This window comes from Cardiocondyla obscurior, linkage group LG21 (genome assembly GCF_019399895.1).
Source record: "Cardiocondyla obscurior isolate alpha-2009 linkage group LG21, Cobs3.1, whole genome shotgun sequence".
Taxonomy (NCBI): Eukaryota; Metazoa; Arthropoda; class Insecta; order Hymenoptera; family Formicidae; genus Cardiocondyla; species Cardiocondyla obscurior.
The window spans coordinates 3,811,686-3,830,376 of NC_091884.1; the positions used below are offsets into that span (position 1 = coordinate 3,811,686).

At 46.8% G+C, this 18,691-nt stretch overlaps 1 protein-coding gene across 1 annotated transcript; it reads left to right on the forward strand.

Annotated features, from left to right (window-relative positions):
- The first annotated feature begins 686 nt into the window (after window positions 1-686).
- LOC139110552 (uncharacterized) lies at window positions 687-10,238 on the forward strand. The gene is made up of 2 exons (XM_070670387.1): window positions 687-4,141; window positions 10,145-10,238. Exons 1-2 carry the CDS (start codon window positions 687-689, stop codon window positions 10,236-10,238), a joined length of 3,549 nt encoding a protein of 1,182 aa, XP_070526488.1.
- Window positions 10,239-18,691: the final 8,453 nt, after the last annotated feature.

Consider the following 18,691-nt stretch of genomic DNA (forward strand, 5'->3'; position numbering starts at 1 on the left):
GCCCGGAGTTGGAGGCTCTGCTGCGCGGGCAGCAAGAACTCCACGGCCGAATTGCGCGAGCCGTGGAAAACCTGAAGAAGATGGGAGCGAGCAAAATTACTGCGGGGGCTATCGACAGTAAGTTGAAGCTCCTCGATAATTACTGGGCGAAATTTGAGAGCGCTCATGAGGCCTTGAGAAATGACCACTGGCCGAGCATGATCGAATGCGATTACACTCGCAACGATTTTTTCGGGTTGGTCGAGGAGGCCTACGTGGATCAACGCGCCGCCCTGTTGGAGGCGCGTGAGGAAATCAGGCGGGATAACGAAAGGAGCGAGATGTCCTCGGTGGTACAGGGGTCCCAGAGCAAGAGGAAGCTGCCCCAACTGCAACTGCCGTCGTTCGCGGGCCGATTCGAGGACTGGCCTAATTTCAAGGACAGATTTGAGTCCGTCATCGCGCAGGATGCCTCACTGTCAAATGTTGACAAGCTACATTACCTGCGGAGCTGCTTAAAGGGAGACGCTGAGCAGCTCGTAAAAAACATCGCAACCACCGGAGAAAATTACAGCCGCGTCTGAAAATTGCTCTCCGACAACTACGCGAACAAACGGCTCCTGCTACGCTCTGTCCTCGCAAATTTTTTGGCGTTGCCGAAATTGAAGAACGAGTCGGCGGCAGATCTTCGGCGTTTGTACCACGGCATGCTGCAGACCGTGGGTTCACTGGAGGGCATCGGGCGACCCATCGCGGAGTGCGATTTATTTCTGCACATCGTGGTCGAGGCGCTCGACGCCAAATCGCGACGGGAATGGGAGACGGCGGAGGGCAACTCTGTGGAGCCGTCTTCTTACGAGAGACTAAAAGAATTTCTGGAGCGGCGATTGCGGGCCCTTGACGCGTTGCAGGTCAGCGGAGTGGAGCGCGGCAGTGCGGCGGGGAAGACAGGAGCGGGCGCGCGGGCCGCGCGTTCACTTCTCGTGTGCGACAAACCGCGCCCTTCGCACTGCTCCTTGTGTCAGGGCGCTCATTATGTTCTCTCGTGCAAGGAGTTCCAGAAGAGAACGCCGCGAGAACGACGCGAATTGGCGCGAAAAAATGATTTGTGCACGAACTGTTTCGGGAAGCATCGACTGGACGCGTGTCCGTCGACGAAGACGTGCGTGACGTGTCACCGGCGGCACCATAGCTCGATCCACGAGGTGTTTGCGGCGGAGGAGGCGAGAGGGAGTGAAGGAGCAACCGCCTTGCATCTTCAAGAGGAGCGTACGGAGAGACCCGTGGTGCTGCTAGCCACTAGAATCATTGCCATGGACGTTCATGGCTCGCCGGTTGTGACGCGTGCCTTAATCGACCCGGGGTCAGAGATCTCGCTGATTTCTGAGTCTCTCGCGCAGCGGTTGAGACTGCCGCGGACGGCGGCTTCTACGGTCGTGTACGGAGTGGGCGGTCGAAGGTCGGGGGCCGCGCGCGGTCGGATTTCGGTGAACATTGCCCCTCACTTCTCGCCCTCGGAACCGTTCCGGATTTCCGCGTTGATCTTGCCGCGAGTGTCAGGATCCGGCGGCGGTCTCGCGCGAGTCGCGGAGAATTGGCCTCACGTGCGCGGGCTAAGGCTGGCCGATCCAGACTTTGATGTGTGTCAGACGGTGGAGGTGCTACTGGGAGCGGAGGTCTACGCGAACATTGTGCGTGAGGGCCTACGGAGAGGAGGGCCGGACGTTCCTGTGGCAGTGAATACCACGCTAGGATGGATTCTGGCGGGGGCGGTGCGCGACTCGTCGAGCGGTCTCGGGGGCTCGGTGTTTACGTGCTCGACGGACGACGACCTTGGATCGCTGGTCGCCCGATTCTGGCAGCAGGAGGAACCCGCGCGCGGTCCTCCCCCGATGTCGGCGGAAGAAAAGGAGTGCGAAGCGCATTTCGTGCGGACGCACTCGCGAACGGCCTCTGGACGTTACGTGGTGCGCCTCCCGGTACGTGAGCCGTTGCCGAATCTCGAGGATTCCGAGCGCGTAGCGCGACGAACACTCGCCGGAGTGGAACGTCGCCTCGCCGGGAATGAACGACTTTACGAGCTGTACTCGGACTTTATGAAGGAGTTTCTGACGCTGGGCCACATAGCGCCCGTGCCGAGTGCCGCCGGACAAAGCGGAGGAAGGGTATGCTACCTGCCTCACCATGGAGTAATGAAGGGGGAAGGTCCAGCGGCTAAAATCCGAGTCGTCTTCAACGGCTCGGCTCGGATTTCCAATGGAGTAACGCTGAATGAGTTGCTTCGATGTGGGCCGAATTTGCTACCGGCCCTCGCGGACATCCTGACGCGATGGAGACGGCATAAGTTTGCCGCAACTACGGACGTGGCCAAGATGTATCGGCAGGTGCTGATCCACGAGGATGACCACGATCTGCAGCGCGTGCTATGGAGGGGGAGCCCGGGTGAGCCGGTGCAGACGTTCCGACTCAGAACCGTTACTTACGGACTTGCCTGTGCCCCGTTCCTGGCCGTCCGGGCAATGAGGCAGTTGGCCATCGACGAAGGAGCACGTTTCCCGCAGGGCGCGGACGCTTTGCTTCGGGAGACGTATGTCGACGACGTCCTGACCGGGGCGGATAGCTTGGTTGCGGCGCGAGAGAAACTGCGTGAGCTCTCCGCGATTTGCGAGGCGGGCGGCTTCCCGCTTAGGAAATGGGCGGCGAGCGACGGGAAACTCCTGGAGACCATCCCGAGGGAGCATCGCCTGGATGGAGCCGTGGAATGGAGCCCGGAGGATACGCTGTCGGCGCTGGGACTGCGCTGGCATCCGCTACGCGATGCCTTCCGATTTCGAGTGCCGAGTTCGGACACTCGACCTCCCACGAAGCGGCGGGTTCTCTCGGAATCCGCGCGGCTGTACGATCCGCTGGGCTGGCTTGCTCCGGTGACTGTGAGTGCCAAGCTCATGATCCAGACTCTGTGGCTTCGAGGAGTGGCGTGGGATGACGCCTTGGACGCGGGAGATGCCGCCGCTTGGATGGCGTTTCGATCTGAATTGCCGCTCTTGGAGGCGGTGGAGCTGCCTCGGTGGCTGCGGACGTCGGCCTCGCGTCCCTCGGTCCGGCTGCACGGATTTTCGGATGCGTCCGAGAGGGCTTACGCTGCGGTGGTCTACCTGCAGGTGGACGAGGAGGAGAAGAATTCGGGCGGCCGAGTCACCCTGCTTGGTGCCAAGACTCGGGTGGCGCCGCTGCAGGGTGTCTCTCCCCGCCTGGAGTTATGCGGAGCGGCCTTGCTGGTGGAGGTGGTGGAGCATTTCAGAGCTCTTCTTGACCTTCCGACGAGCGCCGTGCACCTCTGGACTAACTCGACGGTGGCCTTGGCGTGGATACGGGGACACCCCGCGAAATGGACCACTTATGTGGCGAACCGAGTCGCCGAAATTCAGCGCATTTTTCCTGGCGATCATTGGCGGCATCTTCGTGGGGTCGACAACCCCGCTGATTGCGCTTCTCGCGGAGTGCGGCCTCGAGAACTGGTGGAGCATCCGTTGTGGTGGACGGGCCCCCCTTGGTTGCGGGCTGGAGCACCCCCGGGCGAGGAGAAGCAGACGACAATGACGGGAATAAAGCTGGAGGAGGCGGCAAGAGAGCGGCGTGCGGGGACGGCGTTGACGGCGGCAGTAGTGGAAGAGAGCGAGATTCTCCTTCGTTTTTCGAGGCTCAACAATTTGCTTCGATTCACCGCTCGCTGTCTGCGTTGGCGACGCAGAGCGAGCGGTGGCATTGTAGTTCCAGGAACTCTGACGGCCGGTGAACTCGAGGAAGCTGAGACCCTGTGGACGCGAGCGGTTCAGGGCCTGTGGTTCGCGGAGGAGGTGGAGGACATTCGGGCTGGCACTCCGTTGCCGCGGCGCAGTGACCTGCTTCGGCTGACGCCGTTTCTGGACGAGAGGGGCGTGCTGAGGGTCGGCGGGAGAGTGAGGCACGCGCTGGTGCCTCTGGACCAGCGGCACCCTGTCGTCTTGCCACGGGACTCCGGCTGGACGAGACTCCTGGTGGATGCTTGCCACCGGCGCGTGTTGCACGGGGGGGTGCAACTCACCTTGGCCGTGCTGCGACAGCGCTACTGGGTGCTGTGCGGGCGCTCGGTGGTCAAGCGGCTGATACACGGCTGCGTGCGGTGCGCGAGATGGCGGGCGGCACACCCGCAGCCTCTCATGGGCGATCTTCCTCGGGAGAGAGTGCGTCCGTCGCGGCCTTTCCTTCACACGGGCATTGATTACGCGGGTCCCGTCTGGATGCGATGTTCGCGAGGGCGCGGCCAGAAATCATTCCGCGGGTTTCTGGCGATTTTTGTATGTTTCGCGACTAGAGCCGTACACCTGGAGGCCGTCTCCGATTATTCCGCCGACGCCTTCCTGGCAGCGTACCGACGTTTCGTATCTCGGCGCGGGTTGTGTGCCACGATGTGGAGCGATCGGGGCACCACTTTTGTCGGAGCGGACGCTCAGCTGCGCGCCTTTCTGCGGGGGATAGAACGCGAGAGCCCGTGGACGGACCGACTCGCGAATGACGGAGTGGCGTGGAGATTCAATCCGCCCGGAGCCCCTCACTTCGGTGGCCTGTGGGAAGCTGCGGTGCGCTCCACGAAGCATCACTTGAGGAGGGTGATTGGCGAGACTTCCCTCACGTTTGAGGAGCTTACCACTTTGCTCTCGGAGGTGGAGGCGTGTCTCAACTCACGCCCTTTGGCGCCGCTTTCGGACGACCCGGACGACGTTGAGGCATTGACGCCGGGACATTTTTTGATTGGAGCGGCGCTGAACTCCGTTCCCAAAGCTCGCCTGGACGGCATACCGGAGGCCGACTTGACGAGATGGCGGGTGCTGCAGCGGATGCGGGATCATTTTTGGCGACGGTGGGCGGCGGAGGTCCTCCAAACCATGGCAGCGCGCCCCAAGTGGTTACGGCGGGCGGAGAACATTCGCGTGGGCACTCTGTGCCTTATCCGCGGAGAAAACACGCCACCGACGCGGTGGCCTCTCGCGCGCGTTGTAGATGTGCATCCCGGGGCGGACGGGCAGGTGCGCGTGGTGTCCGTGCGGACCGCGACTTCGATATTTAAACGCCCGGTCGTTAAAATCGTGCCGCTGTTCGCGACCAGTTGCGCGGGCGAGGCGGTGAAGGGCAGGGGGGCAACGCGCGAGGAAACGGATCCCGGGAAATTAGCATGCACTTAAATGTGCATCGAAATCAATCGGCAGAACGACTGCCGAGGCGGGCGGCATGTCGAACATTCGGCTGCCGCGTGCGGCCTCGCGTGAAAAGCGTTGACGAGCCGACGCGTGCTCGCTATTTTGGGCACAAACAGCTGATCGCGACGCGCTGTCAGGCCCCTAGCGCGTGACACGGTGTGTCGAGCGTCACGGCGTATTGTGATCCAGCGGCGTGTTGCGCTGGATCGCTATCGCGCGATCGTTTTTCAGCCAATACCTGGGCTTAGCGATCGTTTTTGCCTTTTTTGGGCATTGCCGCGAATTCGCGAGCGGTTTCTGGGAAGGAATGCCCGGGAACTCCAGTCGCGAAAAAGTCGGTGGAATAAGCGCGTCGGAACTGCGAGAGCTCCGAATTTAACAAACGATCGAACATTGCGGCACCGTGCGAGTGCATAGCGAGACCGCGAAACGTCTAAGTGCAGTTTTAGCCGTGCTGGCGAAATTGCAAACTTTGTAAAAATTGTAAATAAAGTGTGTTTTTTTTGTGTGTAAATTTGTCGGACTTATTAAATTCGCGCACCGTGCTCTCAAAAACAATAATTAAAATTTTTTAATAATATTGATGCGAAAATAGTACGTCTTATCTTCATTTTTGACTTTTTAAATTCAACAATTGGCACTTCAACGATTATATCCCGGTTTCCATATGATATACGATATATGTATATTGATAATACGATTAATGAAACACGAGTTAAAAGAAGACACGGGTATAATAACAATTTAAAGGACTTTACCCGTGCTCGAATGAGCGAAGTGCATTTCTGACTCGATAATCCTGCTAAGTCTGCAAATCAGCATATCGTGTAATGACTTAGGCGTTGATATCTTAATCACGACGCGAAGATTGTTGTGTCATTTTAGCTCACTTAGCTGACTTCAATAGACGCTGATGCAGAAATTTTCCCTATCAAAACTAAAAATTATCTTTAAGTTAACGGTCATTACTTTATCAGTTTGAACATCGCCTATATAACACATAACATAAAGAGAACATATATTTTCTTTCACATTATAGTACCGAGTATCTTAAATCAAAGAATAATCTCACCTAAAAAAATATTACAAATTTTTAAGTTTGAAATAATAAAACGTTAATTTTTTCCGACAATACTTCGTATTCTTTTTTTTTTTTTTTTTTTTTTAAGTAATATTTCTTGACACCTCTTAATATTTCCCGATTATCGCTTAATTGTGTCTTAATTTTAGACGCGTTTGCGTACAATGACGCACGGCGGTGACACCAATCTTCGTCTTTTAAACGAGTACCGCCCTGGGTGTGAGAACTACTCCCCGTACGCGTAAATCCCACATGACTAAAAACAAATCGATGGTGGGGGGATACGCGATACCGAGATGTCGAGGAAGCAAGACTGGTTTAGTTTTGCTTAAGACAACCTTAAGTTGCATCGCTCTTCTTGCGGACCCTGACCCGACGGCGATCAGGCATGATAGGGACCGGTCGGCTACGAAAAAAATTTGCGCCCACGGATGATTATGCATTGCGCCATCGTGCATGACCAACGCATTGGATCTAAATAAAACGTTCAACGCAATCACTGACGTCATGAAACGTGAGTCCCATTTCTATCTTTTGCTTCGCGCTAATTTCACGCCTGCATGACACACGAAAGCATTCGCGAAATATTTCGCTGGATTAAAAATGGGTCGTAGACAACGGTGGAATTAATTTTTTTCACAGATAGTGGTTCTAAAAAGCGGTATATGAGATCTCGATAATTAGGTACGCAGGAAATATTCCTTCCTTATATTTTTGTAAATATCTTAAGACGAAGTAACACGTTTATATATTTTTATATAATTTTTTTTTTTTGAAATTAATTAATTAATATTAAGACAAAAAGGAGAGAATATGATTTGAGTACGACGACATTGCCGGAAGTGTTAATAGTCATAACTATCGTGTCGCTTATCGGCAATTCTTGCATTGCTCTTCCCGGGACGATCGGCGACTTCCAATAATCCCGCTAAATTGGCAGAGCGACCGGGTCCAAGTTCGGCCCGTGTGTCGGTGTGCGGGTCGGTTCAACGAAATGAGAGAGAAATCGCGAAATAAAAGAACCCACCGGCGACCAGAGGGAGTTCTCTCGGTGGAATAATAAAAAGAGTATCGTGGGTCGCCACGGCAGTCAACCCCCGGCCCGGTGCTTATGGTACTTTGCCACGTGAGGCTTGCAAATTCCGTCAGGTCGTTTCGCACACGCTTTCGCCATCGTTCCACTTCGCGAAAGAAAAAAATTATTCCGTGGCTGTCATAATTAATTCTCTTACAGAAAATACTAAAAGCCGTTTCGATAAACCCTGATAGTTATTTCGAGCTTCAAAGAAATTCTACTACGTAAGATAAAGTATAGGTAGTTCCCTTATCGAGTTCTTTCGGCATCTTTTAAAAGTTTAATCTCGAACGGCTTTGTTTAATTCCCTGTTTTGTTGATTAAGAAAATTTTTTTTTAATTTAATTCGAAAATTAATAATCTCTTCCTTATTTCGGAGTACCGCCGAGGGTCGTTCGTAGTAATATCACGCAAAAATAAGTGTGCACGTGCACACAGTGTGATAAACACGAGCAACGCCATCGTTTCCCGAAATACAATCGCGCTCACGAGTTTGCACGTTGCTGTACTTTAATTTCGCGACTCGCGGATACCACCGATGTGTTCCACAAGTTTCGTTACGGTGAAGGATGCACCGTCAGCATAACAGACATCCTTGTTATCGCACTGACGCCCAAGGCTGCGGCTGTTCCCACCTTAAGACTTTCTTCATAAAGAAAGGATTGACCTTGCGTCGTTGCTTATAAAAAATTTTTCCGGCAATGATTAATTGCACACGTCGCGTGCCCGCGACCGATTCGCGGACTTGCTTATTTGTGTAAAGCCCAAATGTCATCAATGTTGCGCAACTTTTACGAAAATCACATTTGCTTGAAGCAAACTTCCGCATCTTACTCAATGTTTTATAATTAATTTTTTTAATTTGTCAATAATTAGGTAATTAATATTTTTCTCAGATGAGTCCTCCTGCGTTCTCTTAAAATCGCGCGCTTTTATTCCTCGAGTTATAAAATCGAGAGTCTGCGGGTACTTTTCGCGCTCGCTGCAGTGTTCACGAGACGAGTCGTGGTTTATGGTGAGTCGAATGGCGAAGGCAACGAATTCCCGAGAGACTTTAAAAACTCATCGGCGTTCCCTTGTCTACACCAATAAATTCTATTTCACGTTACTTTGCTGCGAGCCGACGCACGATGAATATTGCACTCCTTCTCACTTTCCGTTCTCCGTATCCTTCCGTCATATTTCTTAACTCAGCGCGATTCTCTGTCTAAGTCACGTGTTCCTGCCAATAACGCAACGTGCACGCACCGACACTGGTGATTTGAACGCACGATAAGTTTTCACTCCGTCCAAGTATACCGCGCAAGAACAATATTCATGCGAGAACGAAATCTCGTTACAGTTATTCAATTGAAAAAGTGTCGAACGCAACGTTTTTCATTTTTCCGCAAAATATCGTATCTTTAATGAGAATAAATTTAAATAAAAGTACGAAAGCGCGCGGAGAGAATCCAGTATAAAAATGCAGTTGCCGTAACGTTCAAAACGTGTGCGATATGTGCGCGCAGGGGCTCGAAAATTAATTGAGGATCAAACGATACTATGTAATACGCGTTGCGCGCGAGTGACATCTTCCTTTGCCATAACGTCGCTGAATTATGGACCGGTCGAGACGATTGGGCTCGCGTGGAATTATTCGACCCGTCGAAGCATATAAGAGGAGTAAATACTTCACGCATTCCCGATGCGTCTCACAGTCTTTACGGCTTATTATCACCTCCACGCTTTCGCCCTCTCACCCCGCGTGGTACATCAGCGCGATGGCGCACGCGGAACAAAGCAAAAGGAAGAGAAAAAAGGAGAAAAAAAGGAAAGAACAGCGAGCGAACCTGCGCTGATTCCGCGAAGGGAAAATTACTTTAGCCAGAAGTCGTCATCGGGTTGATGTCCGACAATAGGCGCGTTTCGTAAATAAGCTAAACGGGATGTAAAAATTGAGCGTTTTCTTCTAGCAAAACTGTCGACGTTAACTGTCACGTTAATCAACAAGACGGATATTAATATTTCTTAAATATCTGGCGGATAATAATAATTAATTTGTACGTATTACTGTTTTAAAAATCATAGTCTCGCACAAAGAATTAATTAATAAAGTGTCGTCGATTATTTGAATTAATAATAATGAAGACTTTATAAATGTTACAGCTGGAGATAATAACGTTGCGATCAGAATTATCGGGAAATCGGATGAAATTAAAAAAATTTCGACGCGCGAGACGCATGCGATTCCGCTCGCGTTTATTGCAAACGTTATTAGGCCGTAATTTAAGGCACGTCGATCTGGCGATTAGGACCGGGACTAACGTGCCATTATTTTACAGCTTGGCTTTCGGCCAGCTGACCCGACTTGTGCCCGGTGATTCGTTGACGTCACGGGCATCACGGACAACTTTTTTTTTTTACGTTTTTTGCGTTCATTCCTTTCGTCATAAGGGCGTGACGGCGTTCATACGCACCGCGTGTCCTGCCGAAGGGTTTCTTTCCGCGATGTCACGCTCTTGCATGGCTTCGCAATATTTCGTCGCGATATTTCGCTCTCAACTCGCAGGCCCTCTTCGCATTTTGTTTGTTAACTCTCAAAATATTTTTTACTTTCTTTTTTTTGTCTGATTAAAAGAGTCGTATACATAATCATTAATTTAATAAATACTCTCTTAAATATTCCCTAAAGCTAAGAAAAAAAAAGTTTCCATGCTAACTATGAGATAAGATTATTTTTAGAAATTATTCAGCATGGTGTGAGATATCGCTCGGCATGTTATTTTTTTTTAGATATAGACATAGGGGTAGAGAAGCGAGTGTATGGACGCGCACGATCAGTTATAAGATCGAAATCTTAGACGTGACGGCGTTCAAGAATCCCTGAACATATCTGCGACTAATTTCCATGCAATTGTCGCGAATAATTTGTATACGACGCGAGTCGGACAGCTTTATCTCGGTCGCCAGCGATAATTCCGTGCAAAAATGGATAATTGGTGGCGCGGATGTTTTCCACTTGGGCACGTACATACTGCCGCGAATGATGTCACGCGTTTGTCCTTTGCGAAGCATAATATGCCGCGGTACCAGCCCATGCGTACCTACAATTGCATGCAAGTCTTTTTTTTTTTTGCGACGTAAAACAATCGATTATTGACGGATTAATTATTTTTATTAGTTATAAGAAAATTTAACAGCGGCCGAAAAAAGAGAAAGAGAGCCTTCCAGGATATTGCAGTTTGCCTTATTAAATATACAGGGTGTCCCAGACCAATGTCACTTTTTTTTAATAGTAGGTAGAACTCGTCGAAATAAGACGAAAAGTCTTATATTATTTTTCAAAATTCGCAACCGTTAACGAGATATCAATTAAAATGTAAACGTGTGCGAGCGACAAGGAAGCGCAGACTGAGCGAGCGCGCAATAGACGGCGGCGAGTATCGCTTAAAGAGAATAGGCGGAACTAGCGCGTAGCGAGCAAGACAAAGAGACAACGCGCGTTGTCGCTTTATTTTGCTCGCGTGTCGTCGCATCGTCTTGCTCACGCGTTGCCTCCTTGTCTCGCTCGCTACGCGCTAGTTCCGCCCATTCTCTTTAAGCGATACTCGCCGTCGTCTATCGCGCGCTCGCTCAGTCTGCGCTTCCTTGTCGCTCGCACACGTTTACATTTTAATTGATATTTCGTTAACGGTTGCAAATTTTGAAAAATAATATAAGACTTTTCGTCTTATTTTAACGAGTTTTACCTACCATTAAAAAAAAGTGACGTTGGTCTGGGACACCCTGTATACAGGGTGTCTCAGCCCATGTGTAAAATCCTATACAGATAGGTAGGTCTTGGGGAAATAAGTAAAAAAGTTCTTTAACGTTTTGAAAAATTCTCAATACTTATTGAGAAAAAAATTAATTTGTCTAACGCAAGAGCGACAAGGAAGCTACACGTGAGTGAGCGCGATAGGCGACGGCGCCATTCCTAGCCATTCGCCTGTCGCGCTCATTCGCCCGCAGCTTCCTTGTCACTCTTGCGCTAGACAAATTAATTTTTTTCTCAATAACGGTTGAAAATTTTTCAAAATGTTAAAGAACTTTTTTATTTATCTCCCTAAGACCCACCTATCTGTATAGGATTTTACATATGGGCTGAGACACCCTGTGTATATATATACAGGGTGTCTCACCCCATGTGTCGAATCCGTTAGGAATAGATAGAACTCGGGTAGACAAATAAGAAAGTCCCACACCATTTTGCAAAATTCTCAATGGTTATTGAGAAAAATTAATTTGTCTAGCGCAAGAGCAACAAGGAAGCTACGGGCGAGTGAGCGTGACAGGCGAATGGCTAGGAATGGCGCCGTCGCCTGTCGCGCTCACTCACGCGTGGCTTCCTTATCGCTCTTGCGCTAGACAAATTAATTTTTTTCTCAATAATCATTGAGAATTTTGCAAAATAATGTGGGACTTTCTTATTTGTCTACCCGAGTTCTATCTATTCCTAACGGATTCGACACATGGGGTGAGACACCCTGTGTATATATATATATATATATATATATATATATATATATATATATATATATATATATATATATATATATTGAGGTAGGATAAAATAAATTAACTGAACCTTTAAAAATATTTCTATATAAGGGACTGCAAAAAGAAAAAAAAATCAGTATCACCACTCAAGGAGAGTGGTGGGAAACAGACGCGTGCCAGCGGAAAACTATAAGAAGGTTGTAGACGAGTAGATGAAATTATCCTCCACATGTTTGACGGACTTGACCGAAGTACCTGAAGGACCTATCGAGGAATGAGATTCAAACGTGTAAGTAATAAAGATGCTGCACGGTCTCCCTCGAGCTGAGATGGTCCAGGAATGTTCGAAATCATAAATCGAACCATTCAAAACTCTGTCCATCAAGAGAAAGTCCCAACCTTCACGTCACATGCAAACTAACTGAACACGTGCAAAGAATAAAATAAAAATAAAAACCTACCCTGTAGTCAACTTATAAAATAAAATAAAAAAAAAAAAAAAAAAAAAGAAAGAAAAAAAATCTTCCTAAAAATTATTTAAAATAAAGTATGTTAAATATACATATAAATACACAAAAACATATACATATATATATATATATATATATATATATATATATATATATACATATATTCAAAAGGATTCATTTACGTAATAATCAACAGAATAAAATAAAAAAAAAAAAATGTGAAGTGTCGAAAAAAGGAGATATTTTTGTCTATGCAAATGTTGTGTAACCTACCCCAACATTTGTCTAAGTCGGGGGGTGTTACGTCCTGTAACTCCACATCTCCTTTTTCCGACATATGGTAGATAAAGTAGATAATAAAAAGTATACCGAATGTATTGGCATCAAAGGAGACGGTTCTAAGTTTCCAGGAAAATAATTCTAACTGACGGAATACCCTGAATCGCCAGATGTATAAAATAAAAGAAGGAACCTAAAACAATTGTACAACAGATGTGGAATATAAAAAAATCGAAACGAAAGGATTTGTCAAAATATTCATAAAACATTAATAGCTCGGAAAGATTTGGAATATCTTAAACTAACAATAAATGTCTGGCGGTACACAAAGGAAATTCTGGAAGAAAAATAATTCAGTAAAATCAAATTTCGCCGCGGATCCTAGGGATTAGAAATAAGGAGGCAAAAAGCCTGTAATAATAAAAATGGGATACGCGGCCGGAAACTATAAAAATTCAGGCAGCAATTGCACGCTGCCGATAAAAAAAGAGTTACCTAAGCATTTTCGAATCTGTTATCTGGAAGCTTGGAAGGGCTAAAACCATGTAGAGGGGAGCTCATAAACATTTTCTCCTGGACCAATAGATATCGGGAACTCCTCACCAAAATTAGAAACTAAGGGCGAAAACTTAGAAAATTAAGAAAACTGAGAGAAGGGCGACCAATAATTGCGAAGACGGAAAAGTGGAGGAATAAGCCTAACGAATAGAATTCAAATTTTGGATAAGACTTAGAATCTGGCGCTGGTCCTCCCCTTTTCCGAGCTTATAAAACCGAGCGCTCCGACGACGCTCGCGCTCATTCTGTTCTAAAAATCTATTTTGCTCAATTTGCTCAGTTATTCTAAAATTTTTAAGTGTTTGTGATTATCTTGTGTGGGCGAAATAAAGGAACCATCTCGAGATCTCATCCGAGAGAATTTGAAGACATCAAATAGTAAGTGTCATCATTTATTTATCCCCCTTTTTCCTTTAATTTTGAAACGGTTCCACTAAATAGTTTTATTTAATTTGTATATATATATTTATATATATAAAAATGAAAATTGAGGGAATGGTCAGGGTGCCGTTCACACTTTATTGTTTCGCTATCTCTCTCTCGAATCCTCCCGTTTTTTCGGGTGCCTCAACCTGTCTAGCGGGCTTCCTTTGTCGGGGTTGCGATATGCCGCCAGTAAATGGTGACTATCAAAACCTTGACTTGAGTAAAGCCCCATTCGGCTAGAGGAGCCAGAGAAACTTAAGGTGACAACGGAGAGATCCGAAAGGAGCTGTGAGACGTGATGCCCAGCCATATTTTTCTCCATAATTCATTTATTAATTTAATTCATTAAAATGAAATCCTTTTAGTGGAATCATCGAATTTAAGAACCCTTAAGAAAAGCCGGGCTCGCCGAAATCGGCAAATTCGGAATTTGAGGAGCCTTATCCAGTCCTTCTTCGTGCAATATTTATTCGCGGCGGCGCCAGGGGAGATAAGAACCGACCCTCCCCGAAGAAGAGGAGAGAGGTCGTGGTCCCCTCAATCCCCAGCTCCCCCGACTTCGCCGGCTCCCGAAGAAGTTCCCCAGAACGTCGAAGAACCCAGGGAACTTCCCCCTTCTCCGAATCCGCCGAGAACAAGCGTCAATGCGACCGAACCTGAGCCTGATTTGGAGCAGTTCCGCCCTACGACTCCTTCCTATTCTCCGGACATCTCGATTCATTCTCCAGGAGCTGCACCTAGAGCATGCTCCTCTCCTATTCCGTCCCCGATACCTCATCCTGGGGAGTCTGAGGAGGTCGACTCCTTTGCTGATGACGATACTGTCTTTTGGCAAGAGTCTGACGGCCCAGAGCCTTCCCCTCCCCGCCCCGAGTGTGGAGTCCCTCGGCGGGCAAGAGGAACCCAGAGCGATCGTAGATCCTCTCCTCGAGCTCCTCCGGAGGACTTGCTCCCCGTGGACGGATCCCGTCCCCGAAAGGGCCTTCACGATAAGCCCTGATTCCTTCGATCCTGAGGAGATCAGGAGAGAGGCCAGTAGGGCATCTCCTGATCAGAACGTCCTCATATTCTATCTCGGGGTGGAACACCCCTTCTTAGCTCCAATCAGGCTGATTGATCGAGTATTTCCGAGATCGTCGGCCAAGATCTCGGAAATAATAGAAATCGATCTGGATTAAGTATTATTATTTTTAGAATTTTTATGTTATTTCCCGCGTACTTTTGTTAAATAAAAAAAAAATGTGTTGTCTTTTAACTTAGTATATTAATTAAAATTTTTTATTAGTTAAAATCTCTTTGTTTACCATTATTATTAATTTTAATTATATTCAATCATCTCTATTTAACATCAATTGAAAGAATAAAAAAATGTTAAATTAAATCTCGCTAAAACAGAATTCTGCAATTTTCTTTTAATGAACCTTTGAGCTCCATTTATTGCGAAAAACACCTCCGGTTCTTTCCCTGGGAACAAGAACTAACATTCTTTCCCTCAAAAGAACAAAAATCGCGCTAACTCAAATCTTTTCTCGTTCAAATACATTCCTAGCGCTTAATACGCGTGGCGTTGTCTCGCACGCGTCACGCAAGAATTGGTAGTTGCGTCTCTCTCTCTCTACCCTTTACCTGCTCTCAATCCATTTCCTAATCATTGAGAACCGGTAATCCTTCTATTAAAAATTATTCCTAAACCTAACGTAACAATAACTTTATATGATTTTTCAGCTATTATTACTGTAGCCGTTGGAATATGAGATATATTACAACTACGTATTGCTTTTACAACTTTATCGTCTTTTAACGAAAATATTGCAAAATGAATAATAATTATATCTTTTGTCAACGTTAATTCTTTTTTAAACAGTACACTATTTCCTGTACAATTATCACAAAACCCGTTATCAGTTTGATACCACTGAGAGTATGTAACATTAAATAAATCTAGTAGATTATAGCTTTGTTTGTTAAAATTAATAATAGGTATTGAAATATATAAATTATTAAAACAAATTGTTTTTGTATATTGACACGTAATACACCGAGTAGTAGAAGTTACTTCATGCTCTACTGATTCTCTTATACACTCGTACCTTGTACACAAAGTTGTTAAAAAATTGATTCCAACTAATTTTATATTCATCGAAAATGATTCTCCTAAATCTTGTCGAACATCATATGTATTTAAATTACTCATTCCATATTCATACCGATGCATTAACATACGTAGAATATTTGATTTATCACAATTAAGCAGTTGCTTTCTAATAGGACTTAAATAAAATAGACATTAAAAAATAGATATAACCGTATTAGCATAACATACAACATTTTCTGTATTTTCAAAACCACGTAAAACCCAAGTAGTATTTATTTGTAACGTTTGATTTTGCTGACCATTTTCTTAAACTGCTTCGACTAGTTTAGATTGTATCCATAGAATATCTTGTAACGGTGCACCCGGCGATGCACCGTTCCGGCCACAACAACGGCCGGCCGCCGGACACAACACCGTCCGGCGGGGACCCGGGGCGCGGTGCGCCCCAAACTTTATAATTTTATACACGCCGGAATAGCACGGCCACGCGTAGTCGTTCCGCGGAAAAGTCCATCCGCGGACTTAGCCGAGCGTTCCCGAGCGCCGCCGAACTGCGCCGTCGACGTCGAGGCCCGTCGTTTCCGAGCGCGCCGCATCCCGGGGCCTCGGCGCCACGCATCGGGACACGTGACGTACCCCGCTGAGCCCCGGCAACCCTGCGCCGTCACTTTTCATGTATAAAAAGTCGACGCCAGGACTCAGCGAGACCGTCCTGATCCGTTCGCTCTCGAGCGAACATCCGATCCTAGAGCACGAAACCACGGGGTGAAGCAATCTTCGTCTCGGCCAGGAGCTCCTGGCGCTCACAATCCTCTCGTTCCGAACTCTAACGTACGCACGACTAGCTCGTGGGGTGGAGCGCACTCCGCCTCCTTCGAGGACTCTCGATCCTACGTCTGCGGCACGGAAAGGCTCAAAACGCATTAAGATTCCATCGCACCGTCGTGATCCACGGGGTGGAGAGATCTCCGCCTCGGCCAAGAACTCTTGACTAACGACACCGGTCAAGGTGCATTCTGCCCAAACGCATCACGTCATCCGCGATTCACCGACGCATAGCGATTTCATACCGCGTCCTAGATCGAACCGTATCCCACCGCGATCATTAGTACGGCGGGCTCCGCCCGTCGTTCCGCGCCCGCGCACCGCGTACCGCCGGTCCTTCCGACAGGACCGATCGCGGGATCTACGATCCACGCCGAAAACCGCGCCCACTGTTCCGCACCACACACCGCGCCTCGCGTGGAACACCCGCGACCATCCGCGAATTTACGTCTCGCGCACGCGTTACATCGATCGAGATCCAAAGGGCCGACGCGCCCACCGACAAACTATATTCGCGCCGCACATTCATCGTATTCTTTCTTTTGTATATATGTATATATATCGGCGCCGCTTGACCAAGCGGACGTCGTTGTGAATTAATAAATAGCGTTTTCTTTTACGAAATCCGTCTCGGTGCATTCTCGACCTCACACACTCGAATCCTGCGTCCCGACGAGCGTCCCGGGCTTGCTGGCCCGACATTCGAGACCCGCCGCGAAAGCAGGTCGTTTCAATCTTTCACTTTGATACGACGTTTCTTTTGCATAGTAATTATTTCTGCCTCTGGTTTGTACTTATATTTTAGTCGATTGTATTCGTCAATAGCTTTTTCATCAGCTGTCACTTTGGAAGGATCAAAGTTAATCAAATGCAATCCTTCCACAGTTGTTACTCGAGACAATGCAACGTAAGATTGACCACAATTAAATATAGAATTGCCTATATCAATAACAGCAGTCTGTAAACCCAATCCTTGACTTTTATGAATAATTATTCCATAACTCAGACACAGTAAAAATTGTTTTCTTACAACAAATGCTTTATCCACCACTTCAAATTTAACGTTTACTCTTTCTATTAAATATTCTAATCCTGAAGGTAAAAGCAATTTAATTTTTTCCACACAATCAGTAGATATATCTCGTACAACTGAAACTACTGTAGCTATTGTACCGTTCACCAGACACAAAGTAGCATCGATATTACTGTTGAGAAATAACTTTATATTAAAATATTATTCAAACTGAGTGTGCTATATAGTAATATAATATTAAGTAAATAGAACGTGCTTCGGAGTCAAGAAGAGTGTAATGAACCGTTAGGACAAAAGATGTAGATTCAGATGAATCATTAGTACGTGCTAGATAGGAATAGTATCCCTAGATTAAGAGACAAAGAAACGAGAGGGTCAACGGGCCACGAAATAAACCGGAGCGCTTCAGATGCATTCAAGCAGCCACTCAGTAAAGATCAGTGTATCTCATTTATTAATTATATATTATATCAAACAGTTTAATCATTTTTGTTCTTTAATTTATTCATCCAACTCTACAATTACGCCTTATCATAACTTTTGCTCCAATTTTAATTACAATTTCTTTTGAAAGTCCAGCAGTTTTAGAATTATCATCGTCGTTATTCGATAATACTTTAAAAATTTTTTTTTTTAATATGAAGTACAGTCAATTGTATCTTCAGCAATTAGTGATATCTCTTTTGAATCAATGCGACTTAACATAGCTGTATTGAGAGCGTCACACATATGACGTGCAGGTAGTAGACAAACAGCGTCCGATGAACAATTATTAATAAAATCGCATAATTCCTTTAATCTGGATTCCAAAGAATCACCTTTAAAAATTATTTTTCTATTTTCAAGTACGACACGATCAGTCATTGTCAATGTACCAATACGAATTCTCGACAACAATTGCCTATATGTATCGTCTTCTCGCTGACGCATATTAATCGTCAATTCATCGTAATGAAATAACGTAAACCACAAATTAATAGCAGTTAAAGAACCAATGCATTTGTTAATTTTATCATTTGATAATTGCGCAAAAATACAATCTTCACGTACAGGAGGCAATTGAAGTAAATCGCCAAATAAAAGAATGTGTTTTTTACCGAACCAACCATCTTTAA

What these genes read in the sequence shown, in the direction of transcription:
- LOC139110552 (XM_070670387.1), top strand. Translation starts at nt 687, where the DNA reads ATGCTGCAGACCGTGGGTTCACTGGAGGGCATCGGGCGACCCATCGCG. An exon ending in CTGATACACGGCTGCGTGCG is followed by an intron (nt 4,142 to 10,144) that starts GTGCGCGAGATG and finishes ATTTTTTTTTAG; the next exon opens with ATATAGACATAGGGGTAGAG.